Source organism: Mastigoproctus giganteus, chromosome 2 (assembly GCF_048544385.1).
Source record: "Mastigoproctus giganteus isolate SK-2022 chromosome 2, ASM4854438v1, whole genome shotgun sequence".
Lineage (NCBI taxonomy): Eukaryota > Metazoa > Arthropoda > Arachnida > Uropygi > Thelyphonidae > Mastigoproctus > Mastigoproctus giganteus.
The window spans coordinates 22,615,656-22,642,022 of record NC_143576.1 but is presented as its reverse complement, the minus strand read 5'-3'; the positions used below and the strand labels follow the sequence as shown (position 1 = coordinate 22,642,022).

The following is a 26,367-nucleotide window of genomic DNA, read 5'->3' as shown; positions in this document are numbered from 1 at the left end:
ACAGGTCTGGAGGCCTCATTTTAGGAACGATGTAGAATTGCTAGAACGAGTACAAAGAAGAGCAACAAGATTGGTGAGGGGAAACAAAGGGGTGCTCTTACCAAGAAAGGCTTAAGTTCTGCAATTGTAGCGCCTGGAGAGTAGGCACCTGCGAAGTGATCTGACTGAGGTGTATAAGGCCTTTAATGGGTTGAGCAAGCTGACTCCTGATGGGATTCTTCCTCTTGCTCAGAATAAGAACCTGAGGGGTTACAGTTTCAAATTGAGGAAAGACAGTTGTAGAATAGATGTGCGGAAATTTGCGTTTAGCCAGCGGGTAGTTGATTGGTGGAACAGACTTCCTGCGTTTGTTGCGGAAGTTGATAGCCTAAATAAATTTAAGGATGAGCTGGACAGGCATTTGGAACGAATGGAGGGGTGAAATAGGAGGTTTTTTTTTTTTTTTTTCTGTTTGACTGATACTGCATAAGCTTGCTTTCTTGCATCGTATGCCTCTGCTAATGCTAACTTGAATGAAATGTTAACATACGACAATGTAAGAATTTCATCTAATAAATCGCTTAAATAATTCTTAAACACGGAATAAAATCCTCTGATTAATCATTCAGGCAAAACTAAAGGACTAATTAATCAGTCAGCAAAAATTCCTGTCCATACATTAATTATTGCTGGTGCCTTGACTAGATGATGACGTGTAGATTCTTTTCTGCCCAGTCATGATAATTGTTTTAAAAATTTCAGAATAGGGGATTTTTGAAGGGTTACTAATAATAATAATAATAATCAAAAATATCGTTGGGGACCCTGAATGGAGTTTTGCTCCCAGGTAACTTTGCACAGCCCTGCCTCCTACTTACCTAACTACGCTGTTGTAATGTACTTTGCCTACCCGGAGACCAACAGGCGTTTTTGCTAGATGAGTTCCGGAACGTAAAAAGGGCTGTAACTCCGAAACAAAGCGAATTCAGGCATATGTTTATATTACTTTTTAAATTATTATTATTATTATTTTTTGGTCCTAAATCGATCCTGAAGTACGGCCCATATACTGTATTAAGAAACACCCTATATATAGAGGAAATTTAAAATGCATATGCAAAAATTTCTGAGACTTATTGTGTGATCCAAAGTAACAAAAGAAGTCATAAATGTCTAATTCTCAATGGTTATAGAGCTTTGACTGTTTAAATATTTAAAAATGGCTATATTTTTAAATTTTAAAAATGGCTGTGGAATTTTAAATAGTAATAAATAATAAAAAATATTAATTAGAATAAGCAGATAACAGACATAGTAAAATGTTTATTCATACTAAGTATATGTGTTTATTCTTATTTATTTTCAGTTTCTTTTTTTTTTAAATTTAAAAATCTCAACCATCGGTGCCAAAAAGTGTAAATCGAGACTCATCAACCCACGTGATTTTTTTCCCTTGTTCTTCAGTCCAGTCTTGCCGTTGGCAGCAAGACTGGACTGAAGAACAATGGAAAAAGAACAATGTAGAACAATGGAAAAAGACAAACAACGTAGAACAATGGAAAAAGACAAACAACGTAGAACAATGGAAAAAGACAAACAACGTAGAACAATGGAAAAAGACAAACAACGTAGAACAATGGAAAAAGAACAACGTTGAACAATGGAATATTGTTCCAATGGAGTGCTAACAGTAAGACTGAACTGAAGAACAATGGAAAAAGACAATATAGAACAATGGAAAAAGACAATATAGAACAATGAAAAAAGAACAACGCAGAACAATGGAAAAAGACAATATAGAACAATGAAAAAAGAACAACTTAGAACAATGGAAAAAGACAATATAGATCAATGAAAAAGACAATATAGAACAATGAAAAAAGAACAACGTAGAACAATGGAAAAAGACAATGTAGAACAATGGAAAAAGACAATGTAGAACAATGGAATATCTACAGTCCAATTTTGCTGCCAACGGCGGCAAGACTGGACTGTAAATATTCCGGGCGAATCTTTTGAATATTTTTACCGAAAGAAATGGTTTTCGAATTGGCACAAAACTACTAAATCCCAACTCCCGCTGCATAGTTCGATTGAAAATGTCTCTTGCTCTTGCCTAAATTGAATTTTTGTCATTTGCTGCACACTGGGCCTTCTGTTGTGACGCATAATTCGCTTTAAATTTCTGCTATATTTCTGCCGCATTCTTAGAGCTGCATTCTTCTTTCATCTTCTACTCATTTTATACTTTTAAGATGGTTGTTTTCGACACATCACTGATTTCCTTTGTTTTCTCAAATTTTGATTGGTTCTTCCATCCAGCTGTTATGTGACCTCTGATATGTACCATTACTTCCAAGGAGTGAGGTGTATATATATATATATATATATATAATGCGCACACAATATATATAATGCATGTATATATGTTGTGTGCGCAAACCACCAGTTGTAGGCATATTTTAGGGTCAGAACCCCCTGCATTATATAGTATAATACGTAAACTCAGTTAAAACTTGTTTGACAGCATTTGTAATTGTTTTGAACAGTACTTATTTTACTTATACAGGTTTCAAATTATATTTTTCTTTTTCACAAAATGTTCTATATCATACGTTGTCATTTGCAATAAATGAAAGTTTGGATTTTGTATCTTATGGATTACCTTGTATTATACGTTAGAAATCAGTTATTATTTTATGATCTTTTTACTTACATAGAAAAAAGCAATATGATGCAGAGTGGCATAGGAACTTGACGAATGGTTTTTTTGCGATTCTTCCAAAACGAGTTGATGGTGCTATGATGTATGCAAGTGAATAAAGTGGAAACATACTCCCAAGTTTGGCTATTTCCATTAATTGTCCGATGGTTCCTTTTCTTCTAAACCCTGGCATACCATCATACCAGACAGAAGCAAGAAGTTGTTGAACATTAGCATGAGACACGAACTAGATAAAAGAAATTATTAATTGTTTATTAGTGAATCTGCAACAAGGAAATGAAATTTCAACAGATTTAAATGAAAAATCTTCAGTAAGAATATTTATTAAGCTTTGGGAAAAGTCAGCCACGTTGTGAAAAAGACCCATAAAAATTCCTCGTCATTTACGGGATTCGAAGTCGGGTCTTTTTCACTCTGTGTTGGAGAAAGGTGATAATACCAACTGTGCTACCCACGTACCCAACTGTGATACCCACTATAGTCGTTAAATATGTTCCAGAAAGCTAAAGGATGTATTTGATTTCTTTAAAAGACAATATTGGTAAATGTATTCTGCATGGTGCGCAGCACGTTATGACGTTAGCTATTTATTTTATCTGTAGTTCATTACCTTGTCTCTCAGTAGTGGCGTAGCCAGGATTTTTTGTCAGCAGGTACATTCACCCTGGTTACGACACTATCTCTCAGTCAAAATATACCAGGTGGAAAATATGGTCCCTATCCAAAGGGAAATCGCATATAAGAAGTGTATATTTTTTCTACATATAGATGTATATAGAAAAAACACCTGTGGGTTGATAAGCTAGACTGCAGCATCTCTTGAGAGTTGCATCTTGGTAGTTGCAACTCTAACTCCATGTTTATAACCTGTATTAAAAAAAAGAAAGAAAAGTTAATTGTGTTTTATATTGTGAGCGCACGCACACACGCACGTTTATGCTTACCATTTTCTGTTTATGCAAAATAGCCAATTTCAGCCTTTCGAGTTTCATTCTTTCTCCAGGCACATATGCTGGTGCTGTCGGATCATAATTCAGTATCACCTCGAGCTCATATGACGTGCGTGTATGATCCAATAATGCTGTTGCAAAACGTTGACAAACCTTGCGTAGCTCCTTGAGGGGAAAAGTAGAATTTTTATGTTATAGAGATTCCTAAATATAACTTGTCATAAAATAAGGTGTATAAATCATCTACAAATGCTTGTATTAATGAGAAAAGGTGAACTTAAAATTTGGAAACAGATTACAGGAAGTCTCAAAATAGCTTTAGAACATGATTTTTTCTAACAATATTCCAGAGCCAATTCTTAAGTTTCCTAAATATTGCTTATCAGTGTCTCACAAGTAGAGAATTAATACAAAATATTTGTAAAGATAATTACAAGTTATAGTGTTAAACTGGCTATTATATTACTAACAGTTTTAGAGAATACTTTTGTGGCAAAAAATTGTGTAGCAGTTCTAAATAGTCATAAGTTCTAAAAGTCATAAATAGTCGTATTTCATAAGCGATTTCAAAGTGTCGTTCATGAGATAAACGACACTTTGAAATCGCTTATGAAATACGAGATTATCCTGAATAAAGTGAGACCAAGATCCCATTTCAGACAGGATAATCTCATATTTTCGTAGGCCATTACCAATAGATTGGTGAGAGTTGAAACCAAACCGGTTGAATCGGGCCTCCTAACATTATCTTTTCACTATGTAAATGCCTTTAGAATCTATTGTCCTCACCATGTTTGTTGAATATGAAATCCCGAGTTTCCAGGATATAAAACAATGCAGCCCTCTAGAAACGGACTAACTCGTCCAGAGTGTGAGAAAAAAAAGAAACCTCTAAAACTTCCTTCCGTCCAGATGGTATTTCGAACCCCAGCGCATTTTCCATTCGGTATCGAAGTACAGTAATCGTAAATACTGCACTACCGGTACAGATAACTAGAGGACAAGATTTTTTTCTATCTTAATTTAAAGTTTAAAGACAGCGAGATGAATCCTTTCATCTCGCTGTCTTTCAACGAGATGAAATCTTTGATCCGTTCAAAGCAATCTTTCATTAGCGTTATCCTGTAATAGTATGACAACGGAATGTGTGCTGCTCATTTTGCGTGCGCTACTTCTGGTGGGTGTGGGATTTCATGCGCGAATTGCGCTACAGTGATAGTAGACCCAGTTCACACAGTGTACTCTTCCAGGCCCCTTCTGTAGAGATTATGTACTATCACAGACATCCAAATGTGGAGTTGGGCTTATGTCTGAAAGCCATCCCGGTTCAAGAACACATTTACACACACACACACACATGTTAAAAGTTATGTACAGAGTGCATTTAAATATATGTAAATATATCTTGTATATAATTTGAAGTACATAAGTCTCAAGGCTGTATTTTGTGTGTAAATAAAGGAAAAGTGAAAATGAAATAAATGCTCATTTCGCAGACGACTAGAAGAGCTGAATTTCCGATCATGTTTTAATTCGCTCACTACTACTTGCAGGCACCAGCTTTTCGATTACCCAGACAAGGGTACAAGTCGACTTCGAGTATAGGTTGAACCCTATTTTTGGGCATCAGGAAGCAGCAAACCCGAATACAAGTGGACATTAGAAAAAGTGCTTTGAGGGCATAGCCTACATTGCCCGACTTTGTATATTTAGCATAAGGAAATGGGTGGTGTGCAACATTATTAGATCGAAAACGTTTTTTGATAATAAATGAATGGGATATTTAAATTGTTTATTACTGTTGATAACTGTTTTTCACCTATCTTAATATTAAATGATGAAGCAACTGTTTTTATGAAATAATTAATAAAACTGGTTTTACGTGATTACCACTACTATCAGCTGCACTTCCGATTAAAACAGTATCATCCGACCAATGCAGGTACTATAAAAGTTGAGAAATGGAAGACCTGGATTTGCCCTATAAAACTGCGCAACAAAAATTAGTAGGTACTATACTGTATATGCAGTACAGTAATCTGCGCATCGCACTCACTCTGTAAAGAAGAACTGAGAACATACGATGGAATTTTTCCAGTAATATTAAACAGTTATTTTAAATTATTAACATTCTTTTCTCTGTATTTAGAAACATGACATGACCCGTATATGTACAGGTATTGGGACCTTGTACATTTTTAATTTCGAAAACGTACAAAATTTCTGGAATTATACTTAAGTATCTACAGTACGTCAAGATATTTATTTTTTGCTCGATATTGTGACACAGTCATTAGAAAACTGTAATTTTATATTTTGCAATTTTAACTTTCTTCTTTTCGTCATTATCGATATTACAGTATATAAGATATTCGGTTTTAGTTGCTCTTTCTGCAATGACGAAAAGAAGAAAATTAGAATTAATTGATAACCGCTAATTATATACTATTGCTAGAAAATCTATAAAAATTGGTGAATTTTCTAGATTTTTCTAAGCTTGATCCACCTGAAAATTGCTGTAGCATTGCAACATTTTTGAGATTTTTTTCGAAAATTTTCTTGAAATATCTCGGAATATAATATTACCCGTAATAATACACTATATGAGCATGGAAAGAAAGACATCAGTCTTACAACGAAGACCAGAATGGTCAATGTTATAATGTTACCCATAACAACTTACGGGTGCGAAAGCTGACAATGAAAAAAGCAGACAGAAGAAAAATTGACGTTTTTGAACTCTGGTGCTGAAGAAAGCTGCTACGCATACCATGGACAACGAAAGTTACGAAGAGAGAGAGAGAGAGGTTTTAGATAGCATCACCCAGAAACAATAGTGGAAGCCAAGATCACTTATTTCGGTCACGTAATGCGATCCAGCTCATTGGAAAAATCGATAATCCTAGGAAAGGTCAGTGGAACAAGGAGAAGACGTCGGCAAAGAACACGCTGGCTCGAAACCATCAAGAGCAACACTGGCATGAGGATGAATGACTTGAAAGAAGCTGTTGCAGCATGGAGACAGCTCGCCCATGAAGTCTCCGAAAGTCGACTACGACTTAATAACATAAGTAACAACAAACAAACATAATATTACCTTTACATTAACACATGTTGGTATTAATACTAACAAAAAAATTCAAGGAAACGAGCTAAAAAAAGCAAAAAAAAAAAAAAAAAAAAAATGCAGATCTGTGTTCTTCCTAAAATGAGGTTTCCAAACCTGTATAGCAGTATTATTCAAGATGTGGCCTTACCGTTGCTTTGTACCGGTGTTTTTCTGCCGCCTTTTTTTAAAGGAAAAAAAAAAAACATATCCTCAATACTTCAGATTTTTTTGTTCTTCCATTTCGCCAAGTTTGTTTAAACTCTGAAAAAGTTAATCGTAACTGGTTATAAAAAAAAAAAAAATTGCCCATAGGGAGTAAACTTGCCATCGTACTATGACTGCGCAAATAGAATAAACAAAAAAAAAAAATTAGATGAACATAAAATAGGTTCATTTTTTCCATACACATGTATATATTTTTCTGTAAACATCAGTGAACAGTTATCGATAAAATTTACAACAAAAATTATAATTAATTAATTTAATGCTAAATTTCAGCTTGTTTCGATGAAATCAAAATTTCAATTGGATTTAAATTGCTGTGAACCACAATTAAATCATTTCTGCAGGCATACTATTTCATAATTTTATTTTTAATTTCGCTGTAACAGAAAAACTTCCTCACATAATAGGTTCGAATGGAGGGGTTCTTGTGAAGTCTGTGTTACCCAGTTTTCATATTCACCTTTTATTTTATAACCAGGAAACGTTTCCAAATTCCATGCTTTTAGCTTTCAATCCACTATTAGTCGAAAGATCAAAAAGTTGATATTTGTATAATAGTATTCTAATATGCAGTTTTAACCATCGAAACTTTTCGTTATTTTCCCCACAAACCTTATTTGTGGGGGAAAGTAAAGTAAAGCTCTGTAAAACTAAAAGTGCAATTTTCTCAAAACTTCATTTATGTTGGCGTGCTCCTAAGGAGAAAGCGTACCACTGATTGAGAAACACTGTTGTTTTCATAGGGATAATCACCTCTTTAACCCTACTAGCAGAGTTCTTGTACAGTATATAATCAGTGGTTTTCAACTAGGGTGCCGCAACAACATTATAGGGGTGCCGTGTAATTTGGGTTTCGGTTACTTAAAGTTATTTTTTTTAAATTTGTATATTTATTTCATTGTAAAACGTTGTACGGTATCCACTGTACCGTATCTTTTTAATTTTGTGGTGATCTATAATTGATCTTTATTTAGTACCTCTATATAAAGAAAAAATATTATATAGGTATATATATTGAAAGGTCGAAAACCACTGTGTTACGTATTTCTTTTGGGCTAGGGGTGCCGTGAAAATATTACTGGGACACTGAGGGCGCCATGAACCGAGAAAGTTTGGGAACTTCTGGTATATATCATTGACTGAACACAAATGAGCTGTCCTAGAATTCTGTCTTCACTGTTCAGAGAATTGCATGTCAAACTGTACAATTAGCCTAGATCTTTTCATTAATCGATCACATACCACTAAACTCATGGTTTAGTGGTATGTGATGTTATCTTGGGATTGTTATCGCCAAAATGCATTATCTTGCATTTCTTAGTGTCATACTTCAATTGCATTTTTCAGTACATCCGTCTAATATACAGTGGTGGAAATAAACTGCATCACTTGTGAATTTTGCAAATAATGTGTTTTGCGCTGCATTGTGGGTTGCATGTTAGATGGGATATATATCTCTGTGAATGAAATCCAATAAAAATACTTCACCTAATATTCCTAATTGCCATAAATATCTTCCCAAAGGGTAAAATGCGTAATTAATGGAAATATGAGAAATCATGCAAATGGCAATCATGACAACCAAACATACATTTTATTGCATTTACGTGTACAAACTTAAATGAAAAGTTAACGTAATAGTATTATGTACTGTAAATCAGCAGAATAAGTCCTCAATATTTTGTTGTTCCTCCTCGAGCTGCAATTACAGCCGTGCAACGATCTGGCATAGAGTTAATCAACTTCTAGGTATAGGTTGCCCAATTTCGTGGTACCATACCCTTACAATGCTCTCCTCCAGCTGAATCTTACTTGTTGGCTTCCTCTGAGCAATTTTTGACGACATTATGCACTAGCAGTTTTCAATAGGGTTCAAATTTGGACTGTCCAACACTGTAATGTCAGCATTTCTGAGGTATGACTGCACCTTAAAGGAGAAAAACGAGGGAAAACATGTTTTAAGCCTTGTGAGACAAAAAGACAAACTCATCATTAAATCTAAATAGCATAAAACTTACCAATTTTGCTGTGTGGCAAGGTGTTGAGCCCTGTTGAAAAATGCAGTTTTGGACGTCTGTCTGGTGATCCCTAGTAACGGACGGTTTTCAGGCACTCCTCCAAGATAGCAGCGTCGGTTTCTGCATTCACCGTTCAGTTAATAAACTTAATTCGCCCCACTCCTTTGCTTGTTACGCATCCCCAGACCATCTGACCGGCGGGGAACTTTACTGTCGGTGTTATGCAGTCAGGATGGTATGCCTCCGATTTTCATCTTCTGACATATCGCTTCCCATCCGAGCCATGCAGGTTGAATTTCGATTCGTCAGAAAAGATGATGGCGTCTCATTGCTCTTTTGTCTATGAAACATGCGTTTTAGCCCAAGCAAGCCGCTTCCTCATTTGTTGGGTCAACAAAGGCTTCTTCTTGGGCCGATAGCCATGCAGACCACATTCCGAAAGCCGTCTTTGGATAGTTCGTGCACTTGTTTCAACACCAGAGGCCATCTCAAAGTCCAGTTTTAGATTAGGAGCATGGCGATTACGAAGGCATAGCCGTTTCAAATATCGATCTTGGGAAAGCGTAGTCACTCTCTTACGGCCTGATCCAGGTCTTCTCTTCACATCACCGGTTTCACGCTTTAAATTCAGCACCCGGGATACTGTTGACCGGTGGTGGCCTATTTTATCAGCGATAGCACGCGTAGAAAGCCCTTCCTGGGATAGAGCAACAGCTACACTTTTTTTTCTTGGTGTCAACTGACATATGTAGCCATGCGTACACCCTCGCAAAACAGGATACTTTTGCGTGTATAAATGAGCGTGTATTTATTTATTTATTATTATTATTATTTTTTTTTGGTAGTTGTTGGCGCATCGACTTCGTTGCCATAATGCACCTCCTAAGGTTTTTGCAGTACTTTGATCCAAGCCCGAGGCGGGATTCGAACCCGCGACCTTTGGGTTGCCAGGCAGGCACTTTACCCACCCGGCTAGCCCGGTCGGCCGTGTATTTATAAGAAACGGCTGATGCAATATAAGCGTTATCTGACGCAATACCTTTGCTTTGCGACAAACAAAATGACTGTAACCAAACAATATCTTATACATTTCACTACAAATGTTACTTTTTTTTTAAGGTGGTGCAGTTTTTTTGTCCGCGACTGTATGTAATTACATAACTACATTTAAAACTGTCTGGGAGCGATTTGCGCCAGTAATCAGCGACCAGCTGACATCACTGGGTTTTCCTTTTCTTGACAATATATTTTTTTGTTCACCTCCTTGAACATTTGTTTCGTTCCAGATGCTCTCACAAATTCTCGATGGGATTTATGCCCAACGACTGTGCAGACCATGACAGACGTTGCACTGCTTGTCTCTGGAGTGCTTTGCATTTCATTCCATCACAGTTCGCGCTTTGTGGGCTGTGGTATGGAAGTCAATAAATATGTGGTCTCTGTCCAAGTATAATGGAAGTACAGTCTTAGGGGATGAATCTGATATGCAAGAATGTTCCCATACACTCTCCAGGTGACAGGGCTCTTCAGAATAATGAGATAGTTCATGATGTATCACGAAAATAATCCCTCCGGGGGGTGAGGAAGACCTTCTCTCACCCCAAAAATACGTAAGTTTCAGTTCACAATAAAAGTCATTTTATCAATTTCGAAAGTAAGACTGCTAATTGTGAAATGACATTACTCTAATTGAATATATTTGACAGACAGTAGATCCAAAGTCACTGCACATTCAAAGTATTCATAGCTCTGAATTTTAGATGTACTTTAATGTCATTTATTATTTTGTACCTGCGTAATGAAAAAAATAAAAATTAATACTCGTATCAAGATGCTAAGTATACTAAAATGAACGTTTAGACTGTTAAAAACCTTGGAGAGTTGAATGACGAAACACTGATGTATCAACACCGGTTGAAATTATAGAACTCTGCATCAGATCGGGCTGTGCACTTGCAACTCAACGAGGATACAGGAAGGAATTTCCAAGCAGAAATTTCTCATGTTGAAACATTCTCTCCATCAACAAATATCCCCGTGGATAGCAAAGTGGATATAATCACGGTCCTCCCCACACCGGGTGGAAGATCTGAATTCAAATTCTGTCAGTGACATGAAGAATTTTTACCGGCTTTTTTTCCTGAATGTGGGTAAGACAGTCGGCCTCATGGTTTTATCTACCAAGAGTTTTCGTCCAACAAACAGATAAATTTACCACAAAATACACCGAATTTTGGAATGAAGGACAACTAATCCGTCAGCTGTCAGTCGTAGAAATATTACCCATGTAATTAGCGTGATAGTTTGTTAACAAAACGTTGCCATTTGAGGCATGTTGGTGGGAGATGCCTATGTCAAGTAGCCACACTGATTTTACTTACCGTATACTCTACCTGAAACTCGTTCTCTGCGCTGCTTAGGCGTCTGAGTTCCCCGCTTATCTCAAAAGCTGTTAAGATCGGATCCTTGCTGGACAACGAAATTAGCGACGGAGACGTCAAAGCCCTATATGCGTTTATTCTGGAGTGCGAATGTCTCAAGCAGTCCTCTTCGCTTGCTGAGACACATTCTTCACATCCGCACCGAACGTCGTGTGGCATGGGCAAGGTAGCACCCCGATCCAGCAGCAGTTTGATAATTTCGTAGTTGTCACGGTGAGCTGCTAGTATTAGAGGAGTGATGTCCTTTGTATAGGTGGCGTTTTCGGGGTCAACTATCTCCCAGCTCTAATTAAAAAAATAAAATACAAACGGGTTCTTTTATTTAATTAGGTGGCACACAGATAGACATATTTTAACAAACATTTTGTCATCTAAGAATTTAATGTATTTATGAGGAAAAAAGCCCCACTTTTATTTTAATATGGTTTTAAAAATAGTTTAAGTGAAAATGTTAAATGTTTTGGAAAAACAGATGAACCACCAAGGAATATATTGGAAAAGGGCTTTATTATATTACATAAAAAGTCCCTTTTATGTAACGTACATTTTAATGATTAATTTCCTCAACAATATGAAATCGGTGGTTCATCGATCTCATATTGTTGAGGTCCTTCGCGAAGAGTTGTTTGGTACTGCACTATTATAAATAAAAAGAAGTATACTGCCGTTTATTTTAAGCGTATACCACTTCTCGGCCCACCGGGTTCGACCGAAGGATGAAATATTCATATCAACCCTCTAGGCTCCCGAATAATAAAAGAGCAGCTTAAGAAAGCGAAAGAAGAATTATATTAGAGTAAAAGTAAATCGTTGAAAGAAAAAGGGAGCCACACTTCCCAAACTTCTGTCTCAAAATTCAGTCTGGACAGGGTCTACCACATTGGTGAGTAATAGGCACTGTGAAGGGAAATGGGAGTCAAATTCTGACACCTGTTTGGACTCTGTTATTCAAGCTAGAAGCCACAAGAATCTCTCACTCATTCATTAGGACAAAACAGCCTTTACCATTCATTCCTTGGAATTCTCCATCTGAGAAATCCCAGACTACGGGCTGCCTTGAATTCTAGAATATCTCAGAACCTGAGCCTGTTTTGCTGGGACGTTCTAGGCCTTCACTCACTGGAGACATACTGGTTGCGGATACTGCTGTCTGAAAAGCGGTCACTCGTCCATGGCCCCTAATCGGCATGAAATCCGTTGCTTTACATCTAAGCTATGCACCTACAGTAAAACTAACCTACTCTGACAGTGATCTTAAGAGCTAATTCGCTTTATTTCTACAACCATATGTGTTAAATACGGAACATGATATGCTGCTCTACCAATATTTATGGATTTTCCCATTCAAGGTCTCCAGAATAAATATATAAAATAGTTTCAAAGTTAAACTACTGGAACTAAGAATAAAATACTAACTTCATTTTCTGACCAAGATAATCAACTCACCAGATATTAGCCATATCATCATTCGAGTACCCAACTCAGGAGTCGCCCAATTTTAAGAATCAATCTTAAATCCATCAAATGGACAGGCTGTTCCCCAACTCGGAGTTATAACTGAGAAATAACCTCAGCATCGCATGCCTTCAGTACCTCAACAGCAACATCTATCCACAAGAAATCCTCGGTATACTTAAAAGTGGTAGTTTCGATGAAAGGCAACACAACAGAAAGAAATGAAATTAACTGGGACTCGAAACATCGGTTAAGCCAGATATTATAACCCCCCTTCCTTGTCTTCAGGCAGGGTAGGAGGGAAAAAGTGTAAAACCTTACGTTCAAATAAACGGACAGCAATAATAATAATTATTATTTTAATTATTGCAAGGTTCCAAATCCATCTATTTCACCTATTTTTGAAGATATTAACTTATCTCCTAGCTTTTAGGACTGCAAAGGGCTTGACTGCATCTCTGCAGCAGTAAGATGATTATTTTATCATTTCTTTCTGTGAACATAAATTGGTTCAAGCTACAATCTCTTTACCAAATTCAAGAGTAATTAACATCGGCACAAAAGCAGCAGTAGAAGGGTTGATTGGGACCAATATATGTAATCCGAAATACATCGGCATGGTTCTTGTGATTTTTGTGCGATTATGTTTCGGGGTTGTGCAAGTAGCTAACTACCACCCCCTCAAGGAGATTTCTGATTGTAATAACGCGAAGATATCAGTAGCCTCGCCACTTCTGAAATGGTTCTGAAAAATGTGTAGACAGGTGCATTTTTCAGGATTTATCGCAACAAATATTAGCAAAAAAAAATGTCACGATGGGAAGAATGGCCACAATCACATGCTTGAACTCTCATCTCAGAAAATCATCCACTGTTGAAATGACTCTCAGGATCTGCATGCATACTTCTTCCATCTAAATCTTCCTTGGATTTATTCAAATTGCACCACTACTACCTCTGCTGTCGCTGCTCATAAACTGTGACAGTATCTGAGGATTATGTATTACTTTATCTCTCAGATACTCGTGGAAATATCCCTGCAATTTCGTATCAGTTTAGAAATACAATAACCGTAGGGGCTCAGGTTGCACGAGGAGGGAACAAATTTCTGATGTCTTAGTTTATATAAGTGATGTAGTTTGTGCCCATGTTTAATTCCTGCAGCACATCTTGACAATCGATTGGTTCATTAACTCTTTCAACGAGTTCTGGGCATACGGCAAATTCTTCGGTGTATTGAATCCTAAGGAGTAAAACTACATTATTTTCTCTAATTGCTAAAACTTCAGCACCATCATTACGATGACTACAATCCAGAATAGAAATTCATCAGATTGAAGCCTACAGACAACGTGAAATTTATTGGCGTCATTTTTTATTCCAGACTCATTATTCAAGTACCATGTTCAGTATGTTCGCACGAAAGCAATAAAAGTGTTTTGGTGCAAGATGGGGCTCTGTAAAATATATAACAAGGATATCATCATCATGAGACCCCCTATTCTATGTACCAGTTATTTGAAACTCAGCGTCTTATAGCATTATAAAAAAAATATGGAGATTAGAGTTCTATAGTGGCAAGAGATGGTTGATCCAATTTCAAAGTAACAGTTTTTCTGCCTATTGTAACTATTAGAAGTTTGCACATAGGATAATTACATGAACACCTGCGGGGTTTGTACCACAATTGTGCCGAAACTACACAATATTATCAGGCGCCTGGTGGCAGAAACTGGAACTATTTAACGTTGCCTACTAGGTATCTTATCCTCGAAAATCGCGCGTTGCTTTTTTTTTTTTTTTTTTCAACCATAGGCCCTATCCACTGAAATCTCAGAAAACTAGGTGGCAAGGCCTGCCAGAGTGATAAAATAAAATTACTGGGTACCTGGTCTGCTTCCACGGGGCTAAGTGCGAGCAACGGTGGGCCCCAATAGAGTCCAACGGCCAGATGAACAACGGTACATGACAACTACACTATACAATATCCATACAATTTTAATCTCTGGCCTCTATAGCGTACTGTTAACACGCGACAGGGTATACTACGCGGAGATGAGGGGAACCCCTGGTGCCGTTAGACCCTAAACACACTTTACACTTTTTAGATGCTCACCTGACGAGCACATTTTACTCAATTTAAGCACGACCCTATCAGTAAATAGTGGTGGCGTGGAAATAATACTTTGAAACTTTCATAATTATCCTGAATATGTATGCTTGATAATGGTTTAAATGCCATTAATATATTTTATAACAAATATTGTGCTTATGTACTTACGTAAAGTTGCCCCGGTACATGCACCTTTTCCTCATGTTGCAACAGTATTTCAACAGCTTCTACATACTCCTCATCGATAGCATGCAACAGAGCATCGCAAGGTTTAATTCCATACTTCAGAAGTAGCTCGATTAGTTCCAAATTTTCATTCTCTATAGATACTATAAGAGCGGTTCGCCCTAGAGAATCCCTGCAGTTGATGTTGAAGCGAGTATTGGCTGCATGTGTCTCCAGCAATCTGAAATATCGAAAACAATATTTAGTTTCTGCCTCAGATTTAAAAAAAAACTTTACAGTGACATTTTTATTCAAACTTAGCCAGTGTTAAGTGATATGTAGTCAGAAGGTAGCAGCCTAAAATAAAGCAAAGCCCATATACATATAATTTTTTCCATGTTATGTAGCATTAATAGCGTAACTGTTTCTTTTTAAGTTTAATGCGATAGTTTCATGTCTATACAATACATTGAATTATGACCACCTACCTAATACATCGTAGGTCCTCCTTTTTCCCTCAGTATAGCAGCAATCCGACGTGGCCTTGATTCAACAAGATGTCGGAAGCGTTCGGGAAGTATGGCCAACCAAACTGTGTGTAATGCGGTCAGCAATGTAGGTATGGAGGTGATTAGTGTATCCAGACGCCTGATATGCCTTTCCATAGTGTCCCACAAGTGCTCTATGAGATTGATATCGAGGGAGTTCGGAGGCCAATCGATATGCTGGAAATCAGAACTGTGTTCCTGAAACCATTCCTGCACAACAAGTGCTCGATGACTCAGCGCATTGTCATCTTGGAAGACACCATCGTCATTCGGGAAAAAGTGTAACATAGCGGGGTGTAAACAGTCAGCAAGCAGTTGACGATAGCGGAGACCACTGATACATTGTTCAACATGCACCATGGGTCCAAGTTCCTGCCAGGGAAACATTCCCCACACCATACAACCGCCTCCACCGGCCTGTACTTTTGATACCATGCATGGTGGATGAAGAGCCAAATCCGTACACGACCATCCATGGTGTGGAGTAAATAACGTGACTCATCCGATCAGCACACCTTCTTCCAGTCTTCTAACGTCCAATTTGCATGCTCTTTGCACCAGGCGAGTCTTTTATGCCGATGAACCTTGGTTAGGAGAGGATGCTGTAGGGGTCGTCTGCTGGTATAGCCCATACGTGCAAGCGTGCGACGCATGGTCATGCCAGATATTGTTCCTGGTTGGCCCATGTTGTATTGGGTAGTCAACTCTTCAATAGTGCTGCGTCTGTTCGCCTGTACGAGTCGTCGGACCTGGCGCTCACCTTTATCAACTTTCGCTGATCTTTGCAGTTTTGCAGTCGGGTCGTTGTTTGACCATTTTGACCCCAGTTCTGCTTCACTTTAACTACGACGGCTTTCAAACACCCCACCAGTTCAGCCGTTTGGGAAATCGAGGCACCAGCTCGTCGAGCACCCACAATCTGTCCTTTATCAAAGTCCGATAAATCCTTCCTTTTACCCACCACGCCCCGAATTTTACTACCTACTGAACCACTGACACCTTATCTATGCTACGTAGGTCGACTAACTCCGCACTCTCGTACCTCACGTGGTCAACGGGCCGCATTCAGTTTTCATAGGGGTAGTATTAATTCAGTGATAACTCAGTGTATATTACACATTGTTGTTCCCTAAATTGGGTAATAAACATAAAACCTGCAAATTTTGAAATTTCATACATAAATCGTAAACCTGTTATATTACTTCTAACAAGACATAAATGCATATACAGTGTTACTCAAAGATTCAGCAGAGAAAAATAGAACAAAAAGCAATAACTTTTATGTACTAACCGACTAGACTCCTAGAGCATTTCGTATCTGCCCATCCGCCATTATTGCCCATTCATTTCTTCTCAACCGTCATATTGTCTATTCGTTTCTCCAATCAGCGCATGGCAACCAACATTCATTGCTACTGTTACTGTATACGGTATATATGTAGCCTATATTATATGTATATAAATAAAAAAAAAAATGAATGAATAACTGACGGATTTCTACTGGTGCAATTTTAATGAAATTTGAGGGGGCTCGACAAATCGTTCTAAAGAACCAAATATAAAATGTCCATCATCTAAGAGTTAAGTTATTGCACGCAGACGGACAACAGGGCCGGATTTAGGGTAAGGCCGATAGGCACTGGCATAGGAGCGCCAAGATTTAGGGGTTTCCAACGTCCCCTAAACCTTGGCGCAAATTGGTAAAATTAATCATTCTAAAAAATGAAAATCTTCGCATCGGCGGGAGGGGGTGCCATTAGTCAACGAGGCCTAGGGGCTCCATATACCCTTGAGCTGGCCCTGACGGACAATTAAATAATAATCCCAGGGTTCTAACAAAATCACTGAAGGTTATTAGATTGCTTGTTATTTAGTGTAACTGTTTAAAACTCTTACCAACTATTGTTCAGACAAGTTCTTCTGGGCTTCTCAGAAGTCTTGTCTTCTCACTGTAAATTTTTGGAAAATTTTGTAATTAGATGCTAAGTTAAGTTAAGTTATTTTCTTGGTGTCTCAGACACAATTAAATTTGTTTCTTGAGTTTTCCTTTCTCTGGCTGGCTGAGGTTGGGCTCCTCTTCCAGTCGGAGAAAACCTAACTTTCCTCTCTGTTCTTAGTTGTTAATTCATCCTACCGTTTTCTGCTCCTTTCTTAAGAGAATATCTCTCTTCTTTCTTTGTCCTACTTCTCCTTCCCATAACTTTCACGGGTTTACCACTGGTTGGAAACCCTCTTTGCGGTTACTAACCCCTGGAGCGCCTCCTCGTGGCAAGGTACCGGAGTCTGGACGCAGGTGGCTTCCTCCCCCCCCCTGCCTCCAGGCTGCAAAGTCTCCAGGGCCGGCAAACAACACCCATCAGAACCTACACTAAAACATACACACATACATTTATACACACTTGCCGGCTATAAATAAACTACAGAAGATACAGCGGTATATAGGAGAAACCCTGGAGGCCGCAATCATTACACGAATACCTTGTACCTTGTACCTTGTTTCTATTTGTGTGATTTTAATTAAATTTGAGATCGTCCACTAGGAGTCGACATTACATGCAGCCGGATGGATAAAGAATAATTGCTGGATTTCTGTTGGTCTGATTTTAATGAAGTTTGGAATGGTTTCGACAAAATTTTATAAATCAGAGAAATACAAAATTTTAAAAATCCATTTATTAGGAGTCGGGTTATTATATGCGAATAGGCGGACGGACGGACGGACGGACACTGTGAAGACAATAAGCGCTTTTCACAAATATGCTAACGTTCTTAAAAACGAAGTACCGTCCGGCAAAATGCAATTTAAAAAACAATTTTTAGAGTATTTAGTGGCAAAAAATGATTTGAATAAAAAGTTACCATTCTCTCCTTGTATAAATGGAAAGCTTTCTTCAATAGGGATCTGATACCAATGCATTGTTATCAGATCTTTATGATTGTTATCTGATACCAATGCATTGGTATCAGATCTCTCTTGATCCCTATATATCCGTGTTGTTGTCTTCATTGGAAGACAACAACCCGCAAGCCAAGCTGCAGATTTTACAAAAATACAAATTTTTATATTAAAAAGAAAATAATTAGGATAATTAGCCATTTAAAAAAAAAAAAAAGAAAATCGCATAAAGACCTACTGATACTATTTTTAAGACAAAGAAATTGAAACGTATACCGAGCGCAATTTACAACTTTCAAACTAAATATGGACAGAGCCTTCTAGTGATGGCTTCGGTATCCACGTCGTTAAATAAAACGACGTGGATACCGAAGCCATCGTTGGGAGTAAGCCATCGGCTTTTTGGGAAAGTGTGTATTTTAAGCGCCAAAGCAACTAAAAAGCTCCATTCAAATTCGTAATCTTCAAGGAATATTTAACAAGTGCAAAAAACAGCATTGACTTTGTAATTACGCATGCATCCTTCCTCTGAGCAAAAGCGAATCGCATTCGTGTATCTGAATCGAAATCGAACGGTCAGAATTGGGGAGTGTGAGATTTGCAGTAATTATGCATTATTTGACACGCGATTAAATCCTATACTTTTAAAATATAAAATGTAACCCACCGTCTGACAGCAGCGATGTCGCTCCTCTCTACACATAGTAAAAATTTCTTCTCATATACTGTTAGCTGAGGTTCTCTATATTCTTCACTTGCTGGGGAAGTCTGTATTATTTCTTCGCCGTCACCAGAAGCCAACAATTTCAGCTTTCCCATCATTATGATATCCTGCCTATTAAAAACAGAAATACTATGTTTAGAACAACAGTAATTCTCATTTGATTACATGAAAAGTGCGGTAAGTTATGTTATCTATAAAATTGTTGTGATTAATGTAATTATTCTCTTTTGCGATACGCCTGTACTGGTATTTAGGAATAAATTTTGTTAAATCATTCCAAAGAAACCGTTTGTGCGTATAATAGTAACATTTCTTTGATATTGATGTTTGCAGAGGGCCAGATCTCTGCACATGATGATGGAACAGACATAAAATAGATGTCATTCAACGGAAAGGAAACTCATACCACTGGGTACCTTGTTGCCGTGACAGCGGAATCTGTTTTTGATCATATATTATATCTAGATCTTTTTGATTGTTATCAACTGGAATAGCGGCTCCAGAAAGAGAGGGTTAGACGGTTGTGAGGGGTTTATTTAATGAGAAGATCATAAAGGCTGATTTTTTAAGATTTTTAAGATTCTCCCCCACCCATCGGACAAAGGGGTTGGGGGGAGAGAATTGCTCGCCGTGTAATCTCTGGCATTACAATGCCGTGAAAGGATTACTCGATTTCTCTTTCCATTTACATCTTTCAAACTAAGAATTAGTCGTCCTCAGGCGAGGATTATGTGGTTTTTATTCCCGAAAGCAGGTTTTTCCAGCAAAACAGACAAATTGACCAGAAGACACAATATTTACGTACGTAATACACATGGGTGGATGAAGGCCCTCTTGGAAACCCTAATATGACAGTTTTTTTTTATTTATTTTTTTATTATAGAAGAAGAAGAAGAACTCTTTATTGCATACAAAACGCACATGCCGTACACAATACCCTTCACGGCTAAAAGCCAGGGTATACAGGGTGTCTCAAAAATACACGGCATAACTTCAGGATTGAGTTCCTCATATGTAGACAATAAAAATATTTTATATCAAATAGTTCCGGAAATGCTTGGTTTCCGAGTTTTCAAGGTCTGTCGATGACACTTAACTGTTCACATCACCTTATAGTAATTGTTTAAAATGTCCACCTTCTGCCTGAATACAGACCTCACATCGACGTCTCATGGACTCGCGAAGACGATGCTCAATTCCTGGCATGTTTCGTATTGTCTCACAACCTGCCACAATTCGACTGCGGAGAGTTTCCACATCAGCTACCGGAGTCGAATACACCAATGACTTTAAATGATCCCACAAGAAGAAATCTAGTGGGTTTAAATCAGTTGAGCGTGAAGGCCAGGCAGTTGGTCCACCTCTACCTATCCACCGACCAGGAAACCTTCGATTCAGGTAATTGCGGGCTAGGTGGCTGAAATGTGCAGGAATGCCATCGTGCATGAAGTGTGCTTGTTGACGAATGATCAGTGGCATGTCGTCCAAGAAATCCGGCATGCTGTTTTCCAGAAAGTTTCTGTATGCTTGCCCTGTGAGTTTGTTTGGAAATACATGGGGCCCAAATAACCTATCACCAAAAACACCCGCCCAGATGTTGAGGCTGAACCGCTGTTGGTGATGCGATGGAAGAATTGCATGAGGGTTTTCCTCAGCCCATACATGCTGATTGCGAAAGTTTTGGATTCCGTCTAGTGTGAACTGTGCTTCACCTGTGAATATCACTAAGGCAGGAAAGTGAGGAGTTGTACCACATTGCTGCAAGAACCACTGGCAGTACATTACTCGCTCATTGTAATCTGCTGGTGACAAGGCCTGTGCCCGTTGCAGATGGTAAGGATACAGTTGGTGTTCTCCCAACACTCTCCAAATAGTCGAACGTTGAACAGCCAGTTGCATTGCTATTCTGCGTGTGCTGATTCCAGGAGTGGCATGCGCAACATCCAAAATCTCCTCCTCTACTTCAGGAGTCGTAGATCTTGGTCGTTCTCTGTCGGCAGCACGAGGTGTAAAGGTCCCATGTTCACAAAGGCGGCGATGGATACCTCCAAACGTTTTCCTGTCTGGGCATCTTCGTTCTGGGAACCTTTCGCGGTACAAACGACGAGCCTCCAGAGCATTGCCGTCCGACAAACCGTACATAAAGTGCATATCCGCTTGTTCCTGATTTGAGTACATGGTCGGAATGGAAAACCACCAGATTCTGTCAGTACCTTGTAGGAGGCAAACAGCAAATATGTTCTTGCTGTTTTTATTGACTTTGAGGGCGCTTTCGATTCCCTTTGGTGGGAGAGTGCTCTCAGGTCACTGCAACTGGCAAAGTGTGATGACTACCTGTTCAGAGTCCTCAGATCTTACTTTAAGGATCGACAAATTAGAGTATGTGCAAAGCATTTATCATACACGACTACCGTTTCAAGAGGATGCCCTCAGGGTTCAGTCTTGGGACCTCTCTTTTGGAATGCAGTGCTAGACCAGTGGCTCACGAAGGATAGCGATGAGTTCATCAAAGTTGTATATGCAGATGACTTGGTGGTGGCTGTGCAGGGAGGATCAAGACAAATTCTCGAACAAAAAATTCAGTCAGTTTTGAATAATTTAGTGGCATGGGCGGGTTTGAATAAACTAAAGATTTCTGTCACCAAGACCAATTTCATGGTGTTTAAACACCACTTCGATTATGGAAGGCCGCCAAAGGTAACCCTATATGGTACTCAAATTCCATATGTACAGAACACCAAGTATTTGGGTTTAACTTTAGATGATCGTCTCAGGTTTCATGTACATGTCACTAAAATCAATGAAAAAATCAAAAAGTTCGTAGCTGCAGTTGTTAGAATTTCCCGCAAGGAATGGGGTTTATCCAAAAAAACTCTGGTATTGTACTACAAGACGATATTTCTTCCCATTGTAGATTATGGTGCTGGTATTTGGTTTGCGGCTGCTACCAAGGTTACAACTAAAGCCAAGCTTCTGTCCCTGCAACGTACAATGTTGCTTACAGTGATACGCGCTCCAAGGACAGTGTCGACAAATGCCTTACAGGTTATTGCAGGTACCATCCCCTTGGATTTACACATTATTTTCCGAGGTATTGTATATAACTTAAAGAAGGGAAGGGCGTTACAAATATTGAATATCACCTCTAATCCAAATAACAACATAAAGGAGGAAAAACGTAGAATTTGGGGCGAGCTTGTGAATTGCTGGCAGCAACGTTGGGATTTGAGTGAGTATGGAACCATTACAAGAGGCTTCATTCCAGCCGTAAGCTTTGCAATGGACAGGAGGGTGTTGTCTTGGTTTGCTCCCACCATGACCACGAGTTACTTAATCACTGGACATGGCTTAAGGGCCAAACTATTTGAAAGAGGATTAGAACCTGACCCCTACTGTTCGTGCGGTGAGGTGGAATCTTGGAGACATGTCATCCTTGAATGCGGGCTGTATATTTCAGACAGGCAGGAATTACTAAATAGGTTGCCAAACCTCACGGAGAATAATTTACCTCTCTTGGTTCAGAGGTGGGACATCTTTGCTTTGCTTCAGGAATTCTCCGCCAAAGTTTTTAAAAGAAGACAGGAGCTAAGAAATCTATTGCAGGATACCAATTAAGGGAAGTGCTGCACATTTGACGACAGAACACTTCGTGTAATGTCATCTTTATAGGATGTTTCTTGTTTACAGCGAGATGATCTTCTGCTCCTGGACACCCAATTGCAGGCTTGCATTTGTGGATGGACTCTAAAGTGGAGATAATGTTAATGTTAATGTTTCTAAGTGTTAAGTATAATGTTGCTTTTGTTCAACAAGTGTACATTGTTCTTAGTTGGAAAATTTTTATTTTATTTATTTTTTTATTTTTTATTTATTTATTTATTTTTTTTTTTTCGCTGGCCTCCAAGTTTGGGCAGCCTTGGGGGGCGGGATTGCTGGCACCTACCAGTATAGCACTACTTCCGGTAGGTGCAGGATTTGTGCATTACAGCACACATAGAGAATGGTGGATCCAGGTGTTAGTTAATCCCTGGTGGCGAAATGGCCTGACATAATGCTCTTTTTTTCAGGCCTGTTTTGCAGACGTTCTGAGCTTTCTCAGGAGTAAAAGGTGGAGATGGGCTTGTGTCTAGGAGCCACCCTTCATATCAGGACACACACAATCAATGTACAGAAAGACTACAGTATATATAAGAGCTTGTATATAAAATCTGTATATAAATATTGTATATAAATTGATTAATATTGTATATAAATTGATTAAGATATCTTGAGAATGTATATACAGTTGTGTGTTAATAAATAAAATAAAAAAAAAAAAAAAAGTACCTTGTGATGAAGGAATCACCTGCGGGAGATAAGATATTCCGGTTAATAACTCGGGAACCAAGAATTTTCGGAACTGTGTTGATATAAAATATTTTTATTGTCTACATATGAGGAACTCATTCCTGAAGTTATGCCGTGTATTTTTGACATACCCTGTATTATTTCAAGGGCTTTATCAGTGTAATGTTTGATAGCATGCGATTTCGGTTTATTAAAAGCTGCTCTTGCTGTAGAATTTGCTATTCTCTCTTGGGTTGAATTTCACAGTTTCTACAATTTATGCTGATGTTGCTTCAGTGCGATGAATCAACACAGCAGCATCTTATTCTGTCCAAAAGCAAATTCTTATGCAATATGCTATTCTACTAAAACATCGCTTTGTCAGGTCTACTGCCACATATTTCTGGTATCCCTCAGAGACTACTTTTGGGTGAATATATATAGTTTTCGGGATCAATGTATATATATATATAAATTGAAATTAATAAGTTAGTGAAGCGAGTAAGCCCTCGTGGTGGCAGTTGAAGACGACGATGTCTTGTCGAGATCGCAGCATCAGTTGATTGCTCTGCTTAATCTAATCACACCTCTAATAACAGTGCTCTTTAATAAATGAAAATATTTCAACCCGTGGTACTTGGAACACTGAGAAGCTTCGAAATTCATCGTACGCCGAATATTTGCGCTATGCCAAAGGGCATCGCACAACTTTTCTACTTAAAAATTTACTGGACTCATTTTCCGTTGGCTTATTGATTATAAATGACCTCTGCAGCTTCATTTATACTTTCTGCAGCTTCATTTATACCTCTGTGCCACTGCATTGCTCTGAGTAATATTTGTTTTTGGTAATTTAGTGAATACAAATGTTAATCAGTTAGCTTTGTTTCTTGCTAGTGCTGAAACAGGCTTTTCTCTTAAAAATGGACGATTATGTAGCTGGTGATTTTAATATAAATAATTTCTGCCACTCATCTTGCATCTTTTTTTTTTTTTCTTTCTTATTATTATTTTATTTTTTTGCTTAGACCATTGTGGTATATTTGTTTATCGTGTTAAATTCAGCAATGATAGATAACGTTGTATGGCTTCGGAGATCACAACGAAGCCCATCGGCAGTCCGCCAGGAAATCGTACAAATTTTAAATCTAGACTTGAACAAAACGCTATGTAAACTGAAGTTCTAAATTTTTGAAGATCATGGCAGTTGTATTCAAGTACTCTCTCTTTTCGAGATTTTTTTTTTAAATTTTATTTTCTATGAGAAGTATATGCGAACCTGTGTTAATTACGGTAATCAGTTAGCCCAGGGACTAGCAAAGTCTTTATAATAGTGTGAAAGATCGAAAATCTGTATAATGAATTTTTTTATTGAGACCTCTGTTGAAGTATACCCCTTTAGGTATTCAGAAATGTGGATTTTTAGCAGTAATACACTTAGTTTAATCATCTAAATGTATACAATTTATAATTCCAGTGCTAGTCATTGATCAGTTTTGATCAAGTGAGAATATTTGATTATATCCATACGAAAGTACTTTCTAGACATACTTCTGTACGCTCTTGCTTAATTACATTTTTACATCACCATCACATACGGTACATACACTTTAGAATTAATTACATTTCAATATAGTTCTACAAAATATAGTTGCAGCATTAAACAGATGCTCTAATTCGTTTAACCTTAGAACGAAAAGTTTAAAATAAATGAAACTGGGATTTGGTATGTGTACTCTATTTACAGCTATATTCGTACACTTTACACTGTTTTTATTATACAGTATATATAATTCAATACTTTGTCTGACTAAATTTGTACAGATTTTAACCGTAAGCTGACTCTTACGCTTTCTTCCATTACAGATTTTCTGCTTTAGCAGCTATTTCTGGAAGCTTATCCATCATATGTGAATAAAATCTCAAATCATATAATTTGAACAAAATTCGTGAGCAACTAGATAAATCACAATGCAACTATTCCTTGAATCCATGGCCAGTTGAGGTCACTACATTAGCCTAAAAAATCAGGTACCGGAGGTTTTTTTTTTTTTTTTTTAACTCAATCAGTGAAAATACTGTTATTTCAGTAGTACTTCAGTGATATTACATCAGTGTTATTTCGATATGAGAATGCTAGTATTTAATGTACTCTAGTGTTCACGAAACTATGGTTTGTATATATACATTAATATAAATTTCAGGCGGACCTCTTTGTGCCGTGGGCCACATGTTGGAAACAGATATCGCCCCTAGTTATTTATTTATTACTTTTTTTTAATCTATTGCTGCAACCCGCATTTCTCTTCGAAATTAATATAATTAGTAGCAGTAACAAATTATGCAAGAAAGCAAGCAGAGAATACAGCATCATCAAAAAAAAAAAAAAAAAAAAACATTTCCCATCCTTGAACTTATTCCAACTACCCATCTTTGCAAAACCAGATGGGAATTTTTCCAACAATAAACCAATCTCTGGCTGAAGGAAAATTTCCATACCTCTATCCTATAACCATTCTTCCTCAATTTGAATTTATACATCCTCATTCCTCATGTGTGGAATGAGGATGCATAAATTCATCCTCATTCCACACTTTGCTAGTCCCTGGACATGTGTTGTGTCTTATGTAGGGCAGCCTTAAACTTTAGTATCACTTCCTTCTGTGATGATTTACAAAACTCTGTAAAATGGT

At 37.9% G+C, this 26,367-nt stretch overlaps 1 protein-coding gene across 1 annotated transcript in view; it reads right to left on the bottom strand.

Annotated features, from left to right (window-relative positions):
* LOC150089216 (transient receptor potential-gamma protein-like) overlaps positions 1-25,579 on the bottom strand; it is a 68,304-nt gene extending 42,725 nt beyond the window's left edge. The window contains exons 1-6 of the mRNA XM_090389898.1: positions 25,539-25,579; positions 19,292-19,459; positions 15,184-15,421; positions 11,388-11,732; positions 3,649-3,819; positions 2,696-2,930 (exon numbers count right to left, since the gene is read on the bottom strand). Coding sequence (XP_090246024.1) covers positions 2,696-2,930; positions 3,649-3,819; positions 11,388-11,732; positions 15,184-15,421; positions 19,292-19,459; positions 25,539-25,579 — 1,198 coding nt within the window. The remainder of the gene's footprint in view (positions 1-2,695; positions 2,931-3,648; positions 3,820-11,387; positions 11,733-15,183; positions 15,422-19,291; positions 19,460-25,538) is intronic.
* Between the last annotated feature and the right edge of the window lie 788 nt (positions 25,580-26,367).